General features: G+C 40.1%; 1 protein-coding gene across 3 annotated transcripts in view; it reads right to left on the bottom strand.

Annotated features, from left to right (window-relative positions):
• The window catches only part of MED12L (mediator complex subunit 12L), a 627,340-nt gene that overhangs the window by 122,925 nt on the left and 490,382 nt on the right, over nucleotides 1–14,033 (bottom strand). For all 3 annotated transcript variants that reach the window (XM_056564946.1, XM_056564945.1, XM_056564947.1), the window contains exons 20-21: nucleotides 7,759–7,922; nucleotides 3,991–4,122 (exon numbers count right to left, since the gene is read on the bottom strand). In XM_056564946.1, the coding sequence (XP_056420921.1) occupies nucleotides 3,991–4,122; nucleotides 7,759–7,922 (296 nt within the window). The remainder of the gene's footprint in view (nucleotides 1–3,990; nucleotides 4,123–7,758; nucleotides 7,923–14,033) is intronic.

Below are 14,033 nucleotides of genomic sequence, written 5' to 3'. Positions count from 1 at the left end.
AAAGTTCCGGCAGAAAACCAAGGGAGGAGCTGATATTTAAGGACAGGGTGCAGGTGTAGACACTAGACTATTTGAGCACTGGCCCTTTAAGTGTCAGGGCTCCGGCGCACGCGCCCTAGGAGACGGTGGCTCATGCGCCAGGGCTGTGAGGACACGGAGAGGCGGAAGATGATTGAGGTAAGTGAAGGGCTGGGATTCGCATGCGGGTGTGTCCCACGATGAGAATCCCAGCCCGCCGGCAGCGGGGACATGAGCAAAGAGTGCTCAAGGCCGGTGTGTCCGGACGGAGCGCAGGCGTTCCAAGGTCATTAACACTTAATATACAACCTATTCACATTATGGGGGACCACTGCAGGAGAGCCCTGAGGATGTACAGGGACTGTACTGTACAGCCTGACAGGACTGTAGGAGCATATCCCATATTGGGACACCACAGAAACACTAGTCTAGACATTGTTTGCACTGATGCACACTACATCCTGATGCTGGTTGAGCACAAAGTATGGCACAGCCCTGAGGACATAGGACTGCTAAGTAGGAAACTGTGAGGCTGATTATATTATCTACTGGATTTGATGTCCATATGCCCAATCATAATCTTTAGGATTTTATTAATTTTTATTACTGTTTATACTTTTTTTCAGTGGTTTGAAAAAAAGAAAAAAAAAATCACAGCAAAAATCCCACAGTAAAAAGGAGCACTTGTATGTAAAGAGTCTTGTATTTTAAAAGTGAATAAAGAATAATAACACATTTGAGGGAAAAAGGTAACACTAAGGTTATGTTCACAAAAAAATCTCAGTGAGGGATGTTTGGTGTCCCAGCATCAAAGGCTGTCCTGTGGGCTGCGGATCTCCTCTGGCATGTCTGCTGTATAGTAAGGTGTAGAAACCAATGTATGTGGGGGTGGGGAGGTCATAGGGAGCAGTACATTGGGGAGATAGGGAGCTTTATATAGAGGGATAGGGAGCTTTGGTGTCAGAAATTGGACTTTAGCATAACCCTAGTAACCTTAGGACTTCTCTTAATCTCCAAGTCTCAAGTCTATCTAATTCAAGTAGGTGAAAAGCACCATACGTCCCAGAAAGGCAACAGGGCTCCCAAGGGTTACACTGCATCCATTCTACTCTGCTACTGCGAGTGTTGTACCATCTACTCCTGCCTCAGTAAAAGACAGTTATCTGTAACCTGGTGTTGGTGTGTTTATTGCCCAGTGCCTAGCCAGGAGAAGCTGTCTCCACCTCGGACCATATATAGGCTAACGGTGCCCTGGCATAACGACCTGACAAGTATATCTTGCACCCCCATGTCCCCACACATGCGCTAAGGCAATGTAGTTTAGGTGAAATATATTTATTTAATTATTTGGTAAGTGATATGAATTCTAAAAATCTTGTAACCCTTGATTTAAAGGGGGTTAAGTAGGAATTCAAAAAACAGATGTATTTTCCAAAAACAGCACCTCACTGTCCTCAGGTGGTGTGTGGTATTAAAACTTGGCTCCATTTATTTCAATAGATCTTGCCATGTAATACCACACACAATCTGAGGACAAGAGTGGTTCTGCTTCAAGAAAAAAATCTAAAAAAAAATTACAAATCCCCTTTAATGTATTATATGAAACAAGAAAATCTGTTTTTCTCATCTTGGGGACTTAGTGGAATGATCAATATTATTTCAAGCAGGACATAGTGAAATCGGACTGTTTAGTAGAGTTCAGCTAAGGACATATGTTTGTAGAGAATGTGAATCCACTCTTATGAATTAAACAACAGCTGGAGTATTATATAACAAGATGCTTTGCTTTTAACAGGTATTTTGTGAACAGCAAATAAAACACAAAAATTGCATTAGCTGCCAATAAAAATGTGTAAAGTATGAAATTAAAGGGATTGTCGTAGATAAATAAAAAAAAAAGACAGCCTGCTAGTATTGTAAAACAAGAGAATATGGCAAAGACGCTCCAGTCCTCACCACATTCTATGTTTAGTTTCCTGAAGTGCTCTCCCTGCTTTTCTGATGACAACCTAAACACACTGCACTCACTTGCCCTAGCTGTAGTTGACATGAGACCCTTGAGGTCAGTGGTCGGCTGCAGTTGCCGGATCTATGGTCTGGTTCCGGAGATCCAGGTTGTATACAGACACCATTGCTAATCCCCGCCCCTGTGCAATGGAACACTGGACCTCCACTTGATTGGGGTAAGTTATACCTCTTTTTAATCAGGTTCATCTGCACTATAACCCTGTTCATTGTGTTAAGTGCAGGTAAACAAGTTGTCAGATTCACTTTAAAGGGTTTTTTCAGGCAGGAAGGGGTTAAGATATATCCTCAAAACATCACAGGAATATGGAAGAAGATTATGCCAGCGGAGAATAGGAGTGGACAACACCATTCCTTATGGGCTATAAGCTTTTGGGAGCAGGGCCCTCTCTTCCCCTGTTTAAAAATGTAGTGTGTAAAATTGTAATGTCTGATACTTGTCTTTATTTGTATCCTCAAAATTGTAAAGTGCTGCGGAATCTGCTGGCGCTACATATATAATAATAACATTATTATTATCATTAGTAGTAGTAGTATTAATAATAGTAGTAGTAGTAGTAGTATTAATAGTAGTAGTAGTATTGTTATTAATAATAATAATAATTTATTTATTAGTTTGTATTTTTTGTTTTTTGTTTTTTTCATTTCAAATAATTAAATAATAATAATAATAATGAATATATTTTTTATTATTATTATTATTATTATTATTAAGCACCAATGGTGACCAGAAGTGTAGCCTGTCTTTTTTGTACAAGTGGCTGAGTAGCGCACAGACTTTTTGGCCATTTTGACGTGTCCCCCTATTAATGATGTAATGATGGTCCATATAATATTCTGTGCTCTGTGTCATGCTCACAAGTGTGCCAGCACTGCCTTAGATGACCTGCTCATTCCACAACCTGCACATGACCACAGAATAGTCATCAACTGAGGTGAAGAAGAAATGTCACACGAGGGATGTACACAACAGCTTCTGACAAGAGGAGTTGACATTCCTTGTGGCATGCAGAATGTTTCCTACACCCACCCACCATGTGGTTCATTTTTCCCACACAGGAAGAAAAATAATTAAATAATAATTAAGCAAAAATATTTACCCCCAGAGAACAACAACAAACTACATGCACAGTCGCTTTTTCTTTTCCCACGCAGGAACAAGATCAATAGAATTTCCCTAACCCCACCCCAACTTACAGGCAGAATATATCTGCAGGGACAGCTCAGGAAATTGTTGCTGGTTGTGGCTTTAAATTGCTGAAAAACTGAAATTACTAATAAGACTTTCCCATCTTTGTAATGTCTATTTGTATAGTACACTCTCCATTCTAGATATTACAAATGTCATATGTCAAAACTGAGTGTTCAGAGTGTTCCCTGAAAAGTACAATTTATGTTCTTCGTCTTATTTTATTTGTTGATTTGTCCACGCGTTTCCAGGTTTCCTAGCATGTGTCCATTAGATTAAGCTGGGATTAATGTTGTTTACACATTGCTCAGAATAATTACAAATAATTGTGTAAACACTTCACCGGACATAGTTTTCAATACCGCTGCATCCAAGCTAAACACATTGGTTGTTTATTAAGCAAAGTCCAACACAATCCGCCAGTGTGTGAGGAGATGAGGGTGGAGGCCACATCATGGTGGTTCCTGACTACAGATTAGACGTTTGATTTGCTAAGTGACTATGTACTAGGAAAAATGGGGAATAGTCCACCCCTGAAGTGGAATGATGCAGATTCCTCACTAGAGATGCACAACATTGATCCACGAAGGACAAATACACTAGTGAATGAAGGTAATGTCTCATTCTATTTCATCTTACTTGCTACCATAAATCAGAGAAATGTTGTTGGTGATGTTTGTTTAAGTAAGAATTTTTTTCTGTATCAACTATTAACTGTATTGATGTTATTGTCTGTAAATGTTAATAATTTAATTTACCTGAATAGATCTCCAAATTTACTCCTTAAGTGACTACATGACACATAGAGGTCATACAAATAGGCCAAAATACAGCGTTCTGGAGAGGAGCATTCTGATGGATTGACCACGTGCTTGACTACACCACACAACCTGAAACAGAATAGAGTTGTTTTTTTTTAGTTAAAAACTGCATTATTTACTTTTAATAACACAATACATTTTTGTTCCATGACAGAGTGCAGCATAACGCAAGTGAATAGGTTTAATTAACAAAATGCACTTAAAGGAGTTGTCAAGGTTTTCTTTTTTTAAAAGGTGGCAAAGTATTCTGACCCTTACTACTACCATCTATAATTGGCTAAGTGGGCATTTAATACATGTTGAGATGGGTCCAGGAAATGGTAAACAGTGGGGAAGAGTGTTGGAATAGCAATGGTTGGGGAATCAGGCTGGGGAGTAATAGTTCCTTGCTTGTCCATTTTTAGAGTATTTAATGTTGTAATATTCCACTCTGCTGGAATTATTATTATTTTTTTTTTATCAACCAGTGCCAAAAAATTAAACAGATTTGTAAATTACTTCTGTTTAAAAATCGTAATCCTTCCAGTACTTATCAGCTGCTGTATGCTCCACAGAAAGTTGCATAATTAGTTTCTGCCTGACCACAGTGCTCTCTGCTGACACTTCTGTCGGTGTCGGGAACTGTCCAGAGAAGGAGATGTTTGCTATGGGTATTTGCTCCTGTTCTGGACAGTTCCTTACATGGGCAGAGGTGTCAACAATGAGCACTGTGATCGGCAAAAAAAGAATTATACAACTTCCTGTGGAGCATACAGCAGCTGATCATTTTACCTTCTTACTACAACCCCTGATCTTCCCTACAGCCCACATGCTGTCTTCTAGGAAGAGCCTAGATTAGACTGAGTCTCCATCTCATATACACTTCCCTTCCTTCCTGCCTCATTACTTAAGAAGCAGGTGAGAGCTTCTGCAGGGTGAGCCAAGGAAATACACCCTTTCCTTGCCACACTGCCACAATATATATATATATATATATATATATATATATATATATATATATATATATATATATATGAACTGGCTCCAGAAAGTTAAACAGATTTGTAAATTACTTCTATTATAAAATCTTAATCCTTTCAGTACTTATGAGCTTCTGAAGTTAAGGTTGTTCTTTTCTGTCTAAGTCATCTCTGATGACACGTGTCTAGGGAAACGCCCAGTTTAGAAGAGGTTTGCTATGGAAATTTGCTTCTAAACTGGGTGTTTCCCGAGACAGGTGTCATCAGAGATTACTTAGACAGAAAAGAACAACCTTAATTTCAGAAGCTCATAAGTACTGAAAGGATTAAGATTTTTTAATAGAAGTAATTTACAAATCTGTTTAACTTTCTGGAGCCAGTTGATATATATAAAAAAGTTTTTTCCTGGAATACCCCTTTAACTATCTGGCTGACTATCTATACTTTTCACTGAAAAGTCTGATGGGCAGGAACCTGTAAAATGAGAGTGATACTAAGGTCAGACGGAATGAATAGGAGTGCCATAATCACACACCCCCCAATCATTATTTCTACCTCCTTAGCTTCCTAATCACACCCCCAGAGCCTAGTATTCACACACCATCAAGTGATACATAAAAAAAAATCTATTATTTAACTGACCATAGTTCTTCTTTAACAAAGGAGACCAAGTGAATTATTATAACTAATGCACTTGGGTAGTCCGAAATATGACAAGTTATAATTCTGTGTAGTATTCTTCAGTCCCCTCTATGCGCAGCTCTGACCCAGTTTGATGCACAGTAATGTGAAATAGTGCAAGTCTTTTTATTTTACTGTTGTCATTGACCTTTTCTAGCATTCCAAAGAGCCAGAGACAATATGTCATAAGTCACATGGTCTCCAGGGGGTGTGAGTCCCGTGCATGAAAATGAGACAAAGCGGTGCACGGAGGTAATAGAGCAAATTACACAGTATTATAACAGCATCATGGGCCCAAAGGCTGAAGAAAAAGAAAAATCCTGGAATACCCCTTTAATAACACCAAACTCAATGGTAGGAAAGACATGAGTGTTTTACTTTAATGCTTGATTTTTATTTTGTATGTCTATATGTGTATGCTTTAAAAACCATAGCATCAAGAGGAGACCATATTTAGTTACTGCTACATACTCCTAGTTACCTAGGAGTGTGTGCTCCTATTAGTCTAAAGAAGCATGACTATGATTATATGTGAAATACTTGTTATCTGCCTTGTATGCACTTTTATCCTAATCTGCAGGGGAGGTCTCCTGAGACTAAATGTGGTGATCACTGTGGTTTGCAGTGCCAACCTCATTTTCTTAGAGTATGCTCACATTGATATTGAAATTCCATGAGGGATCTGCGCTGCCTGGAATCTTCTTGGAATTTCCTTTAGAAAAATGTCCATAGTGTAGACCAGTGGACTTCAACCTGCAGACCTCCAGATGTTGCAAAACTACAACTCCCAGCATGCCCGGACAGCCATCGGCTGTCCGGGCATGCTGGTAGTTGTAGTTTTGAAACATCTGGAGGTCCGCAGGTTGAAGACCATTGGTGTAGACGAACTACAACATTTTTGTAAGTACTTTATTTTATCTTATGCGGCAACCCTGAAGACATGACACTCTGCGACAATGTAAAGTACACACCCTGTATAACAGTGTATAATGTGTCCCCTCAAAATAACTCAACACACAGCCATTAAAAGGGTACTCCGCCTCCCCAGCATTCAGATCTTTTTGTTCCGAATGCTTAGAGCGGAGCGGAAGGGGTTGTGACGTCACTACCACACCCATTGGGATGTCATGCCACACCCCCTCATTGCAAGTCTATGGGAGGGGGTGTGGTGGTCACCACACCCCCTCCCATAGACTTGCATTGAGGAGCTGTAGCGTGACCTCATGGGGGTGTGGCTAAACAAACATCGGGTGCTGCTCAGAGATTGTGGGGGTCCCCAGCGGCGGGACCTCTGCTATCAGACATCTTATCCCTATCCTTTGGATAGGGGATAAGATGTCTAGGGGCAGAGTAGCCCTTTAAAGTGCAACTGTCATTGATATTGTATCCCCCAGACTAATACCCTGATAGTATAGATGATAACAATTGCTATGCAGCCTTATCTTTTGCAACTGTTTATCCCACTTTATCAGCCAAAAAATTGTTTTATTGTGCGGTCAGCAACAGTCATATAGGCGTGGCCGGGGGTTCACACTGCACCACCTCCATCACACCTATCCTCTGTAAGTGAGCGTTGGGACCACAGTGTGATTGACACACAGGTCGTCAGCGCAAACGGCCCTGATTTTTATGATGTGTGGGTCAGCGTAAATCCACTGAAGCTAATGGAATGGAAAATTGCAGCATGCTTTATGAGATGCCATAGACAGAGACAAATGGGGGAATTTATCAAAACCTGTGTAGAGGAAGAGTGGTGCAGATGCCCATAGCAACCTAGCTATGGGCAACATAGCAATCAGATCGCTGCTTTCATTTTTCAGAAGTCTTTTCAAATGTGAAAAAAGCTGTCTGATTGGTTGCTGTGGGCAACTGCTCCACTCTTCCTCTACACAAGTTTGGAATAATCTCCCCCTATGCTTCTGAGGTAGAATATCTACCATATACACAGTATGGCGCTCCATGGTGGCTGCATGACAGCAAGAAAAGGTTTACACAGTGATTAGCCAGGTACATGAGTCATTGCAGTCATAGCTTTAGGATTGGTCTAAAGGAACAAATTACAAACCCTTCAAAAACTTGTGCTGTTTGATCAGAATTTAAAATTAGACAAGCATGATATCGCCTGAGCACGGCCACAATGTACAGACAGAGACGGGTTGTGTAACTTCCTGCCAGGCTGGACGACTTCAGCAGTAACTCTGCTTCCACCACACTCAGTTCATTTAAAAGCTGAAAAATATGAAATGAACAGGTTAAATGCATAGCCCAGCAAACACACAGATGTTTAACTTCACTGTCCTTTGTCATGGCTTCCTGATATTTGTAGGTTTGTACTTCCTCAAAATAGACAAAACATTTGTTTCCCCAAACCAGAAATATATCTCAAATGAATGAAAAAGTCCACTTATGCAATTTCACCAATACCAAGTGCATCATAGTAACACTGTGCACAAACTGGTAGGATAAAGAATAATAGGGGTCACATAGTATATTAGCACCGCAAACTCAACTGCTGCTTCATTCACTTTCACTCACTACCAGACTGTGGAAGATGGAGAACATCGCTTGGCTTTCTTTAGCAGCCATATGTAGTGAGTTTTTCAATAGTTTGGTTCTGGCTGTTTGCCGAACTCTGACAAAAACTTATGGTTCTGACTGTACTTCACCAATAGTCCAACAATAGCTCCCTTTTTTGGAGGCTGATATTTGCCAGTGTTTATATGCACACAGAGGTATCGAAATGAGCAAGGGCTTTTTTCCTAATGGTCCAAAACAGGTTTTAGTGCCTGATAAGTAAACAGGCAATGCCTTTATACAAGCTGTGAAAAATAATCCCCATTTAGGGGTAAAGCAACAGGTTTGGCATCCCAAAAGTGCACAAAAGGGACCCAAAAGCATGGAGTTTTCATAATTAGTGTAAAACAATAATTATATATGTGTGGTCCTATGCCTATCTCTGTTGTCTACTGCTTAGTGTCCCTCACAGAGATCTTCACCTAACACCTGCTATCTCTAAAACGCCTGCTGAAGCTATGTGCATAAGCTTTAATAGTGGCTTTGACATAACCCCAATACTGCCTCCTGATTGGCTGGGAAATCTGTTTGAAAGCCATTATGAGGATTTCTTGAGATCATGTGATCCTTCCACCTTCTTCTTTCTGCCATGTGGCTGATCTTATTTTAGCAGGTTCCGATCCACCCGAAATTCTATTTCTAAAACTTCAAGATAAGTTCTGACAGAACTCAGATCCTGCACATTCGATTCACATATCTCCACTCATAGTGAGTAAATGGAGTGGCAGTTGAACATGCACACTGGAGCACATTTACTTGAGGGCATGAAACCACATTTCTCAAGATTGGTGGGGTCCCAGTGGTCCCATTCCTACAGATGTGATACTTATCAACCCCCCCCCCCCCCCCCACCCCTATGGACAAACACCTATCCCCTATCCTGTGGATAGGAGATAAGTTTTCCGTGGCTAGGATAACCCACTAAAAGTAGGTATGTAAATGTTCTTGTTTTCCCAGACAAATATATTTTATGTATTGAAAAAACTTAGAATCCATTTAACTGAATTACTGTTAAATCATTTATAGGCTTATAGGCTTACGTTTTATAATTCATGAGCCCTCTCTTTTATGATTTACCATGAGTAAAACAGGTTATAACATTAATTATATGTCTGTACGCAGAACTTCGGGGGGTGTGGCCCCTACCTGCTTTTAACTAGATGGAAATGGATTGTTCATCACAGGGACATGACTCTATCAGAGCAATATAAAGTCTACGGTTATTGTCTTTGAATGCAGATGATTTTGTACTATAATAAAATCAGGGTAATTCTTGCTGAGAATTTACAAGGGTATACTGTGGATCTAAATTTCCAAATTTTCATCCTGCATCATGTGACTGTAGTTTTCAAAAATCCAATTCACCAGAATTGTTCTGAAGTCCTCATAGAATAAATAGCTGTATGCAATGGGTGACAGCAGGATCTGTGCTACTTTTAAAAATATCCCAGCCTCATTAATCTCCATGACTGGAGCTAATACTTTTTTCACAGTATTTTTCTTTTTTTCTTTTAGTGGATATGTTTAGTCGATAGGGCACAAAATCAGTTTACTTAAACAATAACTTAACTGTGAAAAAAGGATTAGCTCCAGTCATAGGAATGATTATTCTTTTACATATACAAGTGTACATATTAATGATAATATTTGGCATGTATATGAAACACACAGCACTACCTGGGCGATTATACTATTTGTTTTACACATTTTATTCATGGGAGACATGAATTTGGTGTCTCGCATAACTGAAAAACGGGACAGAGCTTATTCCTTCTATTTAGAAGAGACAAAACTGTTAGACGTTTGGGAGTTTAGGAGTTTACAAGTTAGTCTCATGCCAGGACTCATGGTCCTGAATTTATTATAACCCATTATCCCCCGCCCAGTTGCAGAGGGTAGATCATCCAACCATCTCTGGTCTATTGATATCTCATTAGATACCCCCAGTGGGTATTTCATTATGAGTAGTCCGCCCATAAGGGTCAGACATATTGGTGTGATTCTCCTTGAGCCTTGCGAAATATGAGGACTTTTAGGCTCAACTCAAAGGATGGTAGCTAGAAAATATGATTGGTAATGAGGAACACAGGGTGGATCCATTCTTATTTTGGAAAATGGCAAAGGTGGTGTTAAGAGGTGGTATTCTTTCCTATTACGTATTAAAATTATACCCAGATGGTTTATCAGGAGAATTTTACAAAATGATCTTTTTGGATATTAGTCCCACTCTTTGTTTCAGATGTCTATAAAATTTTTTAGAGGAGGGTTGTAATCTGTCGTCTAAGGACGTAGTGTATATTAACGTTCTTTATAAGCAGGGCATGACACAACGTGGGTCGCATAGACCTATTTCACTTATAAGCCAAGACATCAAAATTGTCTCCAATATTATGGCGAATAGATTAGCCTCTATCTTACCATCTCTTATAGGTCCACATCAGGTGGATTTTTTATTTGGCCATTTGGCAGTCATTTATATTAGAACAGTACTCCCAGCCCAAGATGAGATCAGCTGTAGTGGCTATGCAGGGAATTCTCCTACTCTCCTAGCGATAGACACAGGGAAGGAATTCAATAATGTTAGTTGAGATTGGTTAGCGTTAGTTTTAGATAAATTAGGTATTGTGGGTAAATTCCGTACTTATTTTAAGGGGATTTATAGAGCATCAAACCCCAAACTTTCTTTGTTATGTAATTTCCCTTCAATAGGGTACTGGAAAGGGCACTTTTAAATTTGGCTTTCAAGCCTATGGCCAGATATTTCCTCTTGTCCCCCTTATTAGAAGTATCAGAACCATGAATGTCAAACTCACATGCTATGTTGACGATGTTGTACTTTTCCTTAAAAGGGTATTCCAGGATTTTTTTTTATTTGACTGTGCTACAGGGGCTGTAAAGTTTGTTTATGTCAAAATATAGTGTCTGTACCTGTGTGTGACAGTGGTCTCACAATTCTTCTGTGATTATCACCCCAATATTTACAGCATACAAAATTACTAATTAATTAGGATTTCCCAGGAGGCAGTGTGTCGAGACCTGATATCACTAGTCAGGTGATCAGAGGGAGTTTGTCCTGCTTCAATGAGTGAAGCGACTGCTGGGTGGGAGAGAGATCATTTTGCAATAGCTGGAGGCACCCTGGTCAGAAAACACTGGTTTATTGCTTTGAAGGGATCACAGTTGTGTTTCAATGGGTGGGATGGCTGATGTGTGGGAGGGAGGAAAGTGACCTCATACTTACAAACTATGGAACTATGGAATGTGTAGTTTAAAGAACAAAATTCAACAGGAAATACCCAGTTCTGGCAGATACATACTACTAAAATCACCTTATGGTGGATAACCCCTTTAACTCACCTGTTAGAGACCTTCCTTATGGGGCATCCCATATATGTTTCTAAATGTCAATTATTGTCCCTGAAGTCTCTGTTCTGTTTGTGCTTCTTTTTCCTTGATCTATTTGGGTGGATGGTCACTTCAATCCATTTTCAATTTAAATATTTTTCTGCTCATAAAGAAAAAAAATGGAGAGCTGAAGAGGTGAAATGACCTAACACTCTTATCATTAGGGAGCGCCCAATTAATTAAAATGATAAGTTTGCTAGGAAATTTCCCTGCTTCTCCCTCATCAAGATATTTGAGCCCTTCAGTCCTTCTTTACTAATTTTCTTTGTCAAAACCTTGGCAAAACTTGAACGAATAGCTGAAGCTAAGCTGTGATTGTCCAAATTGGTAGGTGGCCTACGGTTACCAGACTACCAGACGTCCAACTCTTTAAAGGGGTTCTCTGTCCCTAGACATCTTATCCCCTATCCAAAGGATAGGGGACAAGATGTCTGATCGCAGGGGTCCCGCCGCTGAGGACCCCCATGATCTTGGCTGCGGCACCCCACCGTCATCACTGCACAGAGCAAACTCGCTCTGTGCGTAATGATGGGTGATACAAGGGCCGGAGCATCGTGACATTATGGCTCTGCCCCCTCATGATGTCACGGCCCACCCCCTTAATGGAAGTCTATGGGAGGGGGCGTGCCGGCCACCACTGGCTTGTATTGAGGGGGCAGAACATGACATCACAAGGGGCGGAGACATAATGTCATGATGCTCCGGCCCCTGTATCACCCATCATTACGCACAGAGCGAGTTTTCTCTGTGCAGTGATGACGGTGGGGTGCTGCAGCCGAGATCACGGGGGTCCCCAGCTGCAGGACCCCTGCAATCAATCATCCTTTGCATAGGGGATAAGATGTCTAGGGGCAGAGTACCCCTTTAACTTGGCAGCCTTATTTGGATATGTGATGGACTGGTTGTTTTTCCAATTTTCAATTGGAATCACAATTAGCTCACAAATGGAATTTAGGGGCCTTACTTCATGAAAAGGGGCTACTATACCAAAGGAGGTCAAACACAACCTTCTCTTATCGTATACAATATTGGCCTTGCAAGCAGTATGTAAGCTTATAAGCTTCCTTTGTGTCTTTTGAAGCACATGTAAATTTGGGTTGTCCCTTCATGTCCTATAGGTGATTAGAACAAGTTTGACGGAAACAGGAGAGTTAAATTTTGTATGATGGGGGACCTTCCAGATGTTGGCAATAGGTGTTCGAGCACTTTCAATTGCTAAACTGATGCTTAGAGATCATTATCTATTAAAAACTTCCTTGTTGTTATTTTCAAATGGGAAAGTTATTTCTAGGTTACAGATATTCTCGATAAAATCCTAGTGTTGTGACAATATGTATGCCAGTCTATTGCTAACAAAAGATGGAGAGAGTTGCATTTCCGTCTAATTCACAGGGCCATTTATGCATTTCATTTCATGTAGGAAAGCTCCTGCACATTATCTTTGACACAGCCCAAAATGCAAGCTTCCTAATGCAGATCTGTTCCATGCTGTGAAAGTTGCCTCAAGTGATCTCCTTATTGGGGAGAGGTTAAGCAGCTAATTCGTCAAACCTGACACAGAGAGATAGATTTGAGCCCTGTTTCTAACCTATTACATTACATTCCCAAGACCCCAGGATCCTTCCACTCCAACTCTCCAGGCATCCAAGGGGCACATGTCATCTTATGTGTGTTTTAGTTGTTGTTCACGAGTTTATTTTGTCATATCGTAATTCATTTTCATATCTGTATCTTTACACTATTTTATTCTCTAAAAAGATGGCCTTTATGACTGTATACTCCTTTATGACTGTATACTTGTATTTTATTACAGCTCCATAGCATCTTTACACTGATATTGTATATGGATATGTTGCATGTCAGCTTTTTGTATAACTTTTTTTAGGCCTATCAATAAAAAATGTTTAAAAAAAAAAAAAATGAAGTGCCATGCACATGTTCTCTCTGCGCGGCGGGCAGAGTGGAGGGGCCAGCCCTGAAGCCCTGACTTCTCAGTTCTTTTCAGCAGATTTCCTTTACTCTCACTGAAGTCAAGCATGGTTTGGGGTAGTGACATCCATTGTCTTGGATGCAGAAATTGCTAAATTTTCTTCATTGAAAACATTGCATTTTGAGCCTGCATGAAAATACCCTAAGGCTTTGTTGCATCTATCATAACCGACTTCTAATGGGGAGCAAAGGTTGTTAGCTGGAAATAAGCATGCACTAAAGCAGAGTTCTTGAGGGGTTGTTATTCTGAAGATATCCTAATTTCACAGCTTCATCATTAAAGGGGTACAAAAAAATGTTCAAATGAACTGGTGCCAGAAAGTTGAAACAGATTTGTAAATTACTTCTATTGGAAAAGCTTAATCCTTCCAG

This window comes from Hyla sarda, chromosome 3 (genome assembly GCF_029499605.1).
Source record: "Hyla sarda isolate aHylSar1 chromosome 3, aHylSar1.hap1, whole genome shotgun sequence".
In the NCBI taxonomy this organism is placed as follows: domain Eukaryota; kingdom Metazoa; phylum Chordata; class Amphibia; order Anura; family Hylidae; genus Hyla; species Hyla sarda.
This window is presented reverse-complemented; position numbering and strand designations above follow the sequence as displayed.